This window comes from Ambystoma mexicanum, chromosome 14, assembly GCF_040938575.1.
Source record: "Ambystoma mexicanum isolate Mex_15411 chromosome 14, UKY_AmexF1_1, whole genome shotgun sequence".
Lineage (NCBI taxonomy): Eukaryota > Metazoa > Chordata > Amphibia > Caudata > Ambystomatidae > Ambystoma > Ambystoma mexicanum.
Window position 1 is genome coordinate 185324158 of NC_090940.1, and position 13374 is coordinate 185337531.

Consider the following 13374-nt stretch of genomic DNA (forward strand, 5'->3'; position numbering starts at 1 on the left):
AAGGTACACTGTGTTTGTGATCAGAAAGGGTCCCAGGCCTTGGAAGACCTGCATTAGCCAATCCAGAGGCTCCCTTCATGAGATGGTATAAAAAGTTGCACAGGCCAATGATCTTTGTGCAACCCTGCAACAGTGTAGTTCGCAAAATTTTATGGGTGGACCTAGGTGGAGTCACGTGACATAGCTTGCTAATAAGTGTACTTACCCTTATAGAATACATATGTATGTAGGCCAAAAGGACCAATAGCAGTATCTCTTAGGTTTTAGGAGGGGAACTGATTCTTTGTCGTCACACCTGTACAAAACCGTGTGACACATGCTCAGAAACTGAGATTGCTGGAGAATTGATTTTCCTGTGTAATCCCTGTCTGTTCTTGGATAATAAAGACAGTAGATTTTGCCACATGGCTGAGTCTTCTGTTCTTGTGGTGGGGAGTCTTTAATGTGCCCAAGTGTCTCAGCTATTTACCAGAACAACTACTGTGAGTTCCCCACACTCCAGTCCCTAGCAAGTCCCTGGAAGTTCAAAAAAGTAATTCCTGACTATTGTATAGAAAACTATCTGCTTACGGGGAGAGGTATTCAAAAAGGGAAATGTGTTTGTGCATATTTTCCCATTGGCCAAAATTGAATTCCAGCTTGAAAAATGGCTAAATTGATGCAGGAACAAGTGCCTGGCTATTTTTTCATGAATTGCAAGGCCCCATGTTTGTTTGTAGGTGTGTCCCTGATTTCTTTGATCGTCATTGTCCTTCCCTGGAGGCACCCGTTTTGCATACGCAAAGCTTGTGTTCATTGAAGTACACTGCCCTCCAGCCAATTAAGTCATATCTTTGTGTGCACAAATTCCATGCACTGATCACAAAAGGCACGCATGTAGTTCTATGCACCAGACAGCAAATGCCCTCATTCAATGTTTGTGAATCAAGCACAGTTTGTGGCAGCTGCTATTTCTACATTTTTTGCAGCTGCAAAAATAAGCTAGAATAAGTACCTATAAAGTGTCTGCAAGCTTCTCGATTGGACTGAGTTTCGTTGCCATTTCCTGTACACACCTGATCCCTCCCCTACTATCATTGCATGACATTCACTTCTACAACTTCGTCCAAACCTCCAGCCCCTACTCAGGATAAGCTGAAACATACACATGTGCATATATCAAGGTCCAGGCCACAGCTGTTTACATGCACAAAAGCACCCTGCCCCAAGTTCCTGCCAACCTGCCTTTGGTGGAGACATTGAACGCTTCACATAGTCCTCTCTTGGGCAGTGCCAAATATATGTAATCCATTGAGGAGTCTAGAATGTGTGTTCTCCTCTGCAGAAGCCCTATTCCTGGCATATGCCCTGTAATGATGCATGAGTAGGAGGAAGCAGGTCGCCCATTTGTTTTCAGGAAGATTACTACCAACATTCTATATCAAAAGTTTTTTAAATGTTCAGATGAACAAGTTAGATTTTGAAATCACCTGAACATTTTGAGCACAAGGCCAGCTTTGTGTTTATCTCAAGAAGGTGTTCCAGAGAATGCTTGCCCATCATTCGACTGGTAGCACTCACCCCTGTGATTTTTGCCCATTTCTGTTGGGGGTCGGTGGGGGCAGAGGCAGAATGTGTTTTTTAGATGTTCACCACTGTGGAGGGATCTTTGAAGCTTCTAACTAGTCAATTCACATACATTTCTACTGATAGGTTTTTTACTGAAGAATGGTGGGGGAGTCCGCCACACCTCCCCCAATTACCGTCTCACACTCATTTCTGTATACCAAATCCCAACCAATCATCTATATTTTAAAATACAGTAAAAAAAAAAGGTAAATAATGCAGCAAAATGTAATTCGACCATCTTGATAGTCAAACAAAATGTGGAATACCCTGTGGGGATGTCTCTGAGATGCACTTCTGAGAACTAAATAGGGGCGAATGTAAGAAGTGCAGAGGATTTTCTTTTTTCATTTGGGTCCATTGATGAAATTCTCAAAGATGACCTGCACATTTCCACAGGGGTTTGGGCGGGCTGAACAGTAGCACAAAGATGTTCTGGCCAGCCACCTTGCATGCGTTAGTGTTGGGGGCCTTTCCTCTCACTGTCAAAGGCGGTAAGAAAGAGAAGTGCATGTCTTTCCGTTTCAAAGGATGGAAATGCAGGTGAAAGAGGAGCAGCTCAGACCACTGCTCTCACACTTCGAAGAAAATGCATGAAAGGTTCAGAAAGGAGCATCTCCTATATTGGGTCTGCCCATGTGCCTAGTCCAAACAGGTCACTTATTAGGCGCTTATACAGTTAGCAAAACTGTTTCAAAGCGCCCACAGGGCAGACAGGATGGGGACAGGGTAAGACAATGTAGTACAAAATAATGAGAATAAGGGAAGGGGAGACAAACCTACTATGCTTGTAAGTGTTCAAAGTGGGGAGGAGAAAGTAAGTGCAACCACTAATTCGTGTGTGAGCCAAGTAAGTGCAGTAGAAAGACAGTGGCTGGGATAAGAGATGTGGGGGGGTCAAGGCCCTGAGGACACATAAGGGCCCTGCACATCAGTCACACAGCTGTAAGATTAGCAGAGAAGCAGGAGGTAAAGAAAAAGGTCTTCAGGCTTTTTCAGAACTTAAGGAGGTTTTGCTCAAGATGCAGAGGGAGAGGGAGGCTGTTCCACAGGAGGGAGCCAGTCGAGGAAAGTGATCTCCCACCAGCTCTCTGTTTAGCAAAGCGCTTAACACGCAGGGAGTTGGTGCCGGAGGAACGGAGGAGTCTAGAAGGAGATTATTTGGTCAGGATGCATTGAAGATAGAGTGGTCCACAGCCCGAGATAGCCGTGTGTATGATGCAGAGGGATTTGACTGGGAGCCAGTGAAGGCTTTGTAGGGCAGGAGAGATGCAGTCCCTGGGCTTCAGTCCACGGATAGGTCTCACTGCCCTATTCTCCGTTAGCTGGAGGGGTTGTAGCGTGGAGGAAGGAATATTAAGGAGGGGGCTATTGCAGTAGTCTAGCCTGGAGAGAACCAGAGCATGGGTGACATTGAGTCTCTGAGGGAAGGTGAGGAAGGGTAGAGTCCCTTTGAGAAAGAAGAGTTGAAAGTAGGACTTCTTGACAATGTCCTAAATATGAGGGATGAAGGAAAGGGAGGAGTTGAAGATGACTCTGAGATTCTTGGCCTACAGTGGAGGGGATTTGGGGGGAGGGGTCTGCATGGAGGAATGCCATGGAAGAAGTATGGTGCAGGGGACACAATAGGGAGAATCTCTGTTTTGCTGGCCTTGAGGCAGATGCATTCCGTTTCAAAAGATGAAAACGCAGGTGAAAGAATAGCAGTTCAGACCGCTGCTCTAACACTTCAAAGAAAATGCATGAAAGGTTCAGAAAGGAGCATCTCCTATATTGGGTCTGCCCATGTGCCTAGTCCAAACAGGTGTAGGGGATGTCTTTGGTTTTTGCTGCATTTCAAAGTGCATTCCATTGGTGAGCTTGACATATGCATTGACATGCGCAGAAGCGTTGTTCTATTTGCACAAAAGCGCAAACAGAACGAGCAATGGCATCTGAATGTGCACACCCGAGATGCACACATTCGTTTGACCTTTGTGGATTGGGGCGCACATTTCCTTTGGCCAAATGAGAAAATAAATAATACAATGGTGCAAAGATATGAACGAATCCATGTTGGACAATTTGTGCTGCTTCAGTAATACAGCCTAAGAGAATATGTTTTATTTCATTGAATAATATCGATAATTTCTGTATGAAGACATAATTGGAGCAAAGGCATAGTGGATAATTTGTTGTATTTATACAAAGGAAAAGGGGATCTGCAGGGTAAGCTCCAAATCCGGCAGGGTCTTCAGGTACATAATGTTTGGTTCCACTGTAAATAAAAACGTGAGCAAACTTATGTTTTGCTGCCTTTGCTCCACTTTTCAAATTTCTTTGATTCTGTCCATCCTTGCCTTGGTATTCGAGCACTTTCGAGCTTTGGATTTCTCTCTAGTTCTCTATATAACGATCTTTATGAAGAACATATGGACAACCACCAAACCTAGCACCTCAGGCCCAGGTGTTTTCCCAAGTATTTGAAGCCCACTCTTTGTGTTCTACCTCATTTCAAGTGCCTTGAAGAGCCTTCTGGTGGTATAAACGAGTTCGGACAGAATTGAGCTCACTCCATTTCTTGTCTTGTAATAAGCCTGCATAAGAAATGGGCATGTGGCTCAGTGAACTAATGCATCCACAGGAGGGTCCCGCTTTGACCTCATGGCCACAGGTTCAAATCCCAGCAGGTCCACTCAGCCCTTCATCCTTCCGAGGTCAATAAATTGATAAGTACCATTCAGTTGTATAACAATAAACATGTGTTCTGAGTGTCAAGACCCCCCCCCTTGGGGTGAATGTGTGCTTTACAAATACGCCTGTTGTGTTCTAGTGGAGCATGCTTTTTCTTGGTTTTATTCTTACCAAACACACCTTGACTTTGCATAGAAGCAAAACCTCTTTGCAGCATTCTTCAATGCACAATCACTGAATGTGACATTACAGGCCCACTCCAACTCCCACCAAATTGGCCTAAACATCACAGTCTAATTGCAAAAAAAGCTAATGTTTACAAGAAATACAGAAATACAATGATGCTCAGGAGACCATTGGATTTTTTTTTTTACAAATCAAGAAACATACATGAAAAAAATATATAAATGTAAACTTACAACTTTTTTTTGCTTAACACCATCAACATTCTTTGGCCTAGCGGGACCTGGACAACCCTGCAGAGGGGAAGAAGACTCAATATGACTTAAAAACAACCAAAAAAGCATACCAAGTAGGAGACAGGGTCTACTTGTACAATTTCCAAAGGTCCCAGACCAAGGAGCGGAAATTTCTCCCCAGCTGGCGCTGACCTTTTGAAATTGTAGATAAAATTTCACCTGTTGTCTACAGAATCCGCATTTCCAAGGGAGAACTGACAGAAGATAAATGGGTCCATATTAATCAGTTAAAAAGTTGTCACCCTAGGCTCACTTTGCAGCAAATAGAGGAGACATCTGGAGAATAATAACCAGACAAAGAAGAACCAGAAGGGTACAGATAGGTTTAGAGGTATAAATATTTAACAGGGAGTGTGTTTCTTCATTGTTAGGATGAAAGGGATTCCCCAAAATTCTAGCCAAATCCATAGTTATCTGTGTCTTGGGACTGATCAATTACCTTTAATGCATAACTACTAGCAATATTAAATGTATGTGTGTCCCACTGTTGTCCACCTCCCTGGAGGGCATTCAGTGGGAAAATGTAGTAACTGGTTCTGATTTATTTAATAGATTCGCACTGGTTCCACCCATTCATCACCAAGGAGGAACTCCCCGGGGACTGGGAAAGGAAAGAACAAAGGAAAAGCCAGGGTGTCGCTCGACACCACAGAGAAAGACAACGGGAGGAACGTGGAGTACCTACCGATGAATCCCACTTTGCCCTACTCTCCCTTGACAAGGAATCTCAGGCGAGTCAGGGGGGGGATATATTTACCCACTCAGCTGTACTCCCTTCCATAACCAAGCTGCACTTCAGCAGAAGCAGCAAAATGGCTACGCTGGCTCCTGTGAGCACCAATACCTCACGGAAAAACTGCATTTGGCAAATACAAAAAGATGGCTGCACCATCTTGCCAAGCACACATTGGGCATGATGGAACAAGGGTGCACAATGAGAAAGCCTGCCAGTGTGTTCTTACATGTACAAAAGAAGGGGAGTGAAAAACCGGCGCTGCTTTGCTGCAAGCCCAAAGTTCCCATATGAAAAAGGGAAATATTTACATTTAAACATTATGTCGCTCTGATGCTCTTCTTGCTCTGTTCCTCATCACTATACTTTTATTAATGAGACCTTGCCATGCTTATCCACATTCACATTGTGCTCCAACAGGCAAGAGCAGTATTCCTGAATGACAGGCAGTTGTTCAGATCTGAAGAAATCAAAATAAGCTTTACTTCAGCAACACGACAAATCCTTTACTCTTTGGCTACAAAATGTCAAGGATCAATGTGTCAAAAAGACCCTGGCTCTCTGGGCATATGTCAATTTCAGTGCATCTGTGTTTTAACCCATTGCTGCATACAAGAAGCTAACTACGGCTACAAAACAATGTGGGAATTCAGAGGGAAGAGAAAAAACGAATTTGCAAGGAAAATGTCAGCAGTCATCACAGGATTAAATGTACTTTTACAAACAAAGAAAAATACTTGTTTAAAAGTGTATGTTGGATAAGGTCCTGTCCTTATGTAGCAATGTAAAGGGGTTTTGTGATATGAAACATATATAGGAGATCTTATTCAACAGGCTTTATTCTGATTTATAACAAAAATAAATAAAATAAGGAATTAAATTGCGTTGGCTACATGGGGGAAATCAGCCCCAAACAGGTTTCTGCTTGGGGGTTGCCAGCAACAGAACGTCCCTCACAGTAGATACTAGAACACACAAGTGATAGTTGCTACCTTGGCAGACTTTTGTCTGGGTTCAGGCCTCTGACGATGGAACTTCTGAGACACCAACTTCTGAAGTGGAGGGGGCCATAAACATTCAATCAAACTGGGAGTCCCACTCCCCAAACTGGTCTGACTTGACAGTTGGTGGTAGCTGAAGAGAAAAAATGGTTCCAGTGAAGGACAAAAGATGCCCATTTGTTTCAAAAGATTATTTTATTAAGAAACTTTTAAAGAAGGTTATTTTTGCAAAAAATGTGCAGGAATGTAAAAAGTTGACAGTTTTAATGTAATTTTGTGGGTTTTATTTTAAGATGTTGTGGCCTTCACTGCCACGTTGGGTACAGAAATGGCAGAGAATTGGGTATTCCACGGAAAGTGTACATGATGCCAATGTGAAAATCAATATTGATATGCCTAATGATAATCCATACACATGTATAAAGTTATAGAATTTTAGGCTGAATATTTCACACTAAAAATGACTAAAAATGATTAAAAGGGCAAAACAATATCTCACAAACTGGAGAGTTGGACCGGCATGCTCTTGATAAAATATGTAACCTGCTTATGTAATTTGTTAAAAGGCCCCAACTGCACAAATGTGCCATTTATGGAAAACTGGTAACTGTGGGAGGTTCTGGACATTGTAAAACTTACATCATAAATCTGACATCATGCCATTGAAACCCAACCAGCTGAGAGGAGGCAGTAACTGCCACCCCTGACCAATCCAGTTGTTTGGAGGCATGCTTAGCTAAGCCTGCCCTACCGTATATTTCTATGCTGTCACCATGCTCTTTAAAAAGGGTGGCTGACAGAACAATAGAGACAGACTCTTTCCTGAATTTCCTGTTCCTGCATTCCTGATCTTCTACATTCATCTTGCCAGATTCCAGATCCTATTGCAAAGCCAAAGCATAGCTGATTCCAGATTTCACTTCAAGGCCAAAGCATTGCTGACCATCCCAGCAAGGCCTCAATCCAGAAATCCCAGAAAAAAAATCCCAACAACCAAAGGGAAAATCTGTGGTATTCTTTTGGGAAGTGTCCTGAGTCCAGCCTGGCTTTTTGCTCACTAACTGCATGCCCGCTGTAACCCTGTCATCTAGCTGTCCTGATTATCCGGTGACCAGACAGGCCCAGCTGTTCTGCTCGGAGAGTCCGCCGCTTCCTGGTGACCCAAGCTCTGGAGTCCAGAACCCAGTTGACTGTGCCTAATCCCAAATTTAAGAGCGGACTGTGAGTATACCCCACCCACACATAGTCTACCCCATCTTGACTTTTGTCTTTGTTCCACCCTCTAAACAACCCTATCCATACCTTGATCACTGACTGTTCTAATTCTCTTTGCACCCTGTTCTTGTTTCCTAGAGTTAGCGCAATTCTTTCATTCACCTCATCTTGTAACTCATTAGTAATATTTGGAGTAATTCAAATGAATTTCCACATAGATCAGAACCCGGCAGGAAAAGGTTGACGTCACGAATCAATCTTTGAGCATGCCGTGGCTGTCTTTAACAATATAGTCTAAATAATTTAGTTTAAGTATAATTTGCCTTTCATTTCTAAAACCGATTTTCTCTTTTAACTTCTATATTTTCCTAAAAATGAACCTCATTCTACCTTACAAATCTCGCTCAATTCGCCAGTTATAGCCCTCCTTTCACTTCTGTATTGTCCCTGTGCAGTGTATCCATCACCCTGCCCATAAACCGCATTCCGATTCCGTGTTTTTCACCTGTTTTTTGAAAAAAACTTTGGCATTTAAAACTGTAATCTAGAAAAAAATGCTACTTTTCCATGTGTGAATTCGGCTTCACTGGGTTTTCAATTTCAATCTGTTTTGTGAACTGTATGCTTTTGTGATACCTTCCCTTACGGTTGATAGTGAGATAACATCCCTAATACTGTGATAAAATATATGTATATCCTTATTTAAACACATATATAATTCATTATTTATCAAAATCCGAGTTTAGGCCTTAGCAAATGGTTTAAAATCTGTTATTACTAATTTATTTTGTGAGGGAAGGTCAGATTTTGATCCTGTTTGCTGCCGCTTATCTCTGACTGCCTGCTGCCTCTTTCTATCCACTCAGAATTTGATTATTTGTGGGTTGAGAGAACATTGCAGGGGGAAACCTTAACTGGGGTGCTATCTATGCTAATTCAAAAAGTGGTCCATTTCTTTTGTGCTTTGGATATGTTATACTAGAAGTTTAACTAAGTGCATTACCTCCATTTCCATTGTCATTATCACCCCATTGGTGATTGATGCCCCATATTAAAATGTGTATGATTTTTGTGAATTTTAAAAATAAACAAATATAGTATTTTCACCAACCGGCCTGGTTCATGGTCCATTGTGACCCAGGGTATTAGTAAAAGGGGGTGTGAGACGGGTCGGGTACCGGCTCAATTTGAATTAGTTGAAATTCAAGATAAAGCTTTCCTATTGAGCACCACATCCCAGGCTAAAACCAAGTGTTCTGGTCCAGTGTGTGACGCCTGATTGGAATCCTTAACAAGTGTAACCCTGAAGGAGATTGCTGTTACGTGACATGGAGTTTAGACGATCATGCAAGATTCTATGAACACCTGGGAGGGCTAACCAAGAGCTGGCTCCCAAAGGTGAAGGTGAATAAGGCTGGAGTTGTGGTTGACAGGCCGACCCGCGGGTGGACTGAAGAGAGGGTCCCAGGAATGGCTCTTATGACCCCTATGCAAATTTCAGCTCAACGAATGAGGAATGAAAGGTGTAACTCACTTTTTGGTCTGTCACCCACTACCACACAGATATAAGATGCGCTACTCACTCAGCCAACCATTTAAACCATATCCAGTTGATGGTTTCGAGGAGACAGAGGTCTCATTAATAGATCAGGTTGCATGACAATAAGCCCAGATATCCATGACATCATTAATTACATCATGGCATAGCCACGTTAGTTATGAAGCAAATAAGCTACCATGCATGAAGTTGCACAAACATGCACTAGTTTTTTTCTAATAGACATTAAAAACATGCTTATGACTCCTGTAGGTAGAAGACGGATACATTTACATAATGCTGAGAACCTATTATTTCTTCTCCAGAGTGGAAACAGCCAGATGCTGAATATACGTGGGCCAAAAGCGCAAACAGAATGAGCAATGGCATCTGAATGTGCACACCCGAGATGCACACATTCGTTTGACCTTTGTGGATTGGGGCACACATTTCCTTTGGTCAAATGAAAAAAATAATAATAATACAATGGTGCAAAGATATGAACAAATCCATGTTGGACAATTGGTGCTGCTTCAGTAATATACGCCTAAGAGAATATGTTTTATTTCATCGAATAGTATCGATAATTTCTGTATCAAGACATAATTGGTGCAAAGGCATAGTGGCTAATTTGTTGTATTTATGCAAAGGAAAATGGGATCTGCAGGGTAAGCTCCAGATCTGGCAGGGTCTTCAAGTGCATAATGTTTTGTACCACTGTAAATAGAAACGTGAGCAAACTTATGTTTTGCTGCCGATGCTCCACTTTTCAAATGTATTTATTCTGTCCATTATTGCCTTGGGATTCGAGCCCTTTCGAGCATTGGATTTCTCGCATGTTCTCTCTATAAGGGCCTTTATGAAGAACATATGGACAACCACCGACCATAGCGCCTCAGGCCCAGGTGTTGTCCCAAGTATTTGAATACCTCTCTTTGTGGTCTACCTCATTTCAAAGCCCTTGAAGAGCCTTCTGGTGGTATAAACGAGTTGGGACAGAATTGAGCTCACTCCATTTCTTGTCTTGTAATAAGCATGCATAGGAGATGGGCATGTGGCTCAGTGAACTAATGCATCCACTACAGGGGCCTGTCTTTGACCTCATGGTCACAGGTTCTAATCCCAGCAGGTCCACTCAGCCCTTCATCCTTCCGAGGTCAATAAAATGAGTACCATTCAATTGGATAACAATACTCATGTGTTATGAGTGCCAAGATGGCCCATCGGGGTGAGCTTTACAAATACGCTTGTTATGCCATAGTGCAGCCTGGTTTTATTGTTACCGAACACACCTTGACTTGGCATAGAAGCAAAACCTCTTTGCGGCATTCTTCAATGCACAATCACTGAATGTGACATGACAGGCCCACTCCAACTCCCACCAAATTGGCCTAAACATCACATTCTAATTGCAAAAAAAAGTTAATATTTATAAGAAACACAGAAATCCAATGATGCTCAGGGGTCCATTGGATTCTTTTTATTTTTTTTTACAAATCAAGGAACATACATGGAAAAATATATATAAATGTAAACTTACAATAATTTCTGGTTTGGGGACGATTGTATGAGTAAGTTGAGGATCGATGAAAACAACTTCAGGATACTTTTGCGTACTCTCAGCGGAATCTGGAGAACTCTGCAGAGGGGATGAAGACTCAATATGACTTAAAAACAACCAAAAAAGAATACCAAGTAGGAGACAGGGTCTACTTGTACAATTTCCAAAGGAACCAGATCAAGGAGTGGAAATTTCTCCCCAGGTGGTGCGAAATTGTCGCCTACAGAATCTGCAAACCCAAAAGGAGAACTGACAGAAGAAAAATGGGTCCATATTAATCAGTTAAAAAGTTATCACCCTAGGCACACTTTGCAGCAAATAGAGGAAACATCTGGAGAATGAGAACCAGACTAAGAAGAACCAGAAGGGAACAGATCGGTTTAGAGTTATAAATATTTAACATGAAGTATGTTTCTTCATTGTTAGGTCGAAAGGGATTACCCAGAATTCTAGCCAAATCCATAGTTATATGTGTCTCTGGACTGATCAATTACCTTTATTGCATAACTACTAGCATTATTAAATGTATGTGTGTCCCACTGCTGTCCACCTCCCTGGAGGGCATTCAGTGGGAAAATGTAGTAACCGGTTCTGATTTATTTAATATATTTGTACTGGTTCTGCCCATTGAACACCAAGGAGGACCTCCCCGGGGACCGGGAAAGGTAAGAACAAAAGAAAAACTGGGGTGTCGCTCCATGCCACAAAGAAAGACAATGGGAGGATTGTGCAGTACCTCGCCCTGATAATGGAAGGACTCCCCCTGATGAACCCCATCTTGCCCTACTGATGAATCCCACTTTTCCCTACTCTCCCTCGACAAGGAATCTCAGAAGAGTCGGGTGGGGGGGAATTTGTGGGATATATTTACCCACTCAGCATTACTCCCTCCCATAACCAGGCTGCACTTCAGCAGAAGCATCCAAATGGCTGCGCTGGCTCCTGTGAGCACCACTGCCTCGCGGCAAAACTGCGTTTGGCAATTACAAAAAGATGGCTGCACCATCTTGCCAAGCACATATTGGGCATGATGGAACAAGGGGGCACACTGAGAAAGCCTGTCAGTGTGTTCTTACATGTACAAAAGAAGGGGAGTGAAAAGGCAGCGCTGCTTTGCTGCAAGCACAAAGACCCCATATGAAAAAGGGAAATATTTACATTTTAATGCTCTTTTTCCTCTGTTCCTCATCACAATACTTTTATTAATGAGACCTTGTCATGCTTATCCACATTCACATTGTGCTCCAATAGGCAAGAGCAGTATTCCTGAATAATGGGCTGTTGTTCAGATCTGAAGAAATCAAAAGAAGCTTTACTTCAGCTACAGAGGAAATGCTTTACTTCTTGGCTACAAAATGTCAAGGATCAATGCGTCAAAAAGGCCTTGGCTCGGTGGGCCTATGTCAATTTGAGTGCATCTGTGTTTTAACCCATTGCTGCATACAAGAAGCTAACTAGGGCTACAAAATAATGTGGCAATTCAGAGGGAAGAGAAAAAACAAATTTGCAAGGAAATTGTCTGCAGTCATCACAGGTTTAAACATACTTTTGCAAATAAAGAAAAATACTTGTTTAAAAGTGTATGTTGGATAAGGCCCTGCCCTTATCTAGCAAGGTGAAGGGGTTTTGTGCTTTGAAAAATATATGGGAGATGTTATTCAACAGGGTTTATTCTGATCTACAACAAAAATAAAAAATAAGGAATTAAATTGCATTGGCTACATGGGGGAAATCAGCCCCAAACAGGTTTCTGCTTGGGGGTTGCCAGCAACAGAAGGTCCCTCAAAGTAGATGCTAGAACACACAAGTGATAATTGCTACCGTGGCAGACTTTTGTCTGGGCTGAGGCCTCAAACAATGGAACTTCTGGGACACCAACCTGTGAAGTGGAGGGGGCCATAAACATTCAGTCAAACTGGGAAACCCCCTCCCCACACTGGGCTGAATTGAGAGTTGGTGGTAGCTGAAGAGAAAAAAATTGTTCCAGTGAAGGACAAAAGATGCCCATTTGTTTCAAAAGACTATTTTATTAAGAAACTTTTAAAGATGGTTATTTTTGTAATAGAAATTCGCAGGAATTAAAAAAGTTGACAGTTTTAATGTAATTTTGTGGGTTATAATTTAAAACGTAGCCTTCACTGCCACCTTGGGTACAGTAATGGCAGAGAATTGGGTATTCCACGGAAAGTGTACATGATGCCAACGTGAAAATCAATACTGATATGCCTAATGATAATCCATACCCATGTATAAAGTTATAGAATTTTAGGCCGAATATTTCACACTAAAAATGACTACAAATTATTAGAAGGGCAAAACAATGTCTCACAAACTGGAGAGTTGGACTGGCATGCTCCGCATACAATATGTAGCCTGCTTATGTAATTTGTTAAAAGGCCCCAACTGTACAAATGTGCCATTTATGGCAAAACTGGATTTGAGCTAAAGGAACTGTGCGAGGTTCTGGACATTGTAAAACTCCCATCATAAATCTGACATCATGCCCTTGAAACCCAACTAGCTGAGAGGAAGGCAGTAACTATCACCCCTGACCAATCCAGTTGTTTAGA

At 42.2% G+C, this 13374-nt stretch overlaps 1 protein-coding gene across 1 annotated transcript in view; it reads right to left on the reverse strand.

Annotated features, from left to right (window-relative positions):
- LOC138527271 (16 kDa beta-galactoside-binding lectin-like) overlaps window positions 1–13374 on the reverse strand; it is a 146204-nt gene that overhangs the window by 106359 nt on the left and 26471 nt on the right. Inside the window, exons 4-5 of the mRNA XM_069638366.1 lie at window positions 10784–10882; window positions 4698–4754 (exon numbers count right to left, since the gene is read on the reverse strand). Coding sequence (XP_069494467.1) covers window positions 4698–4754; window positions 10784–10882 — 156 coding nt within the window. The remainder of the gene's footprint in view (window positions 1–4697; window positions 4755–10783; window positions 10883–13374) is intronic.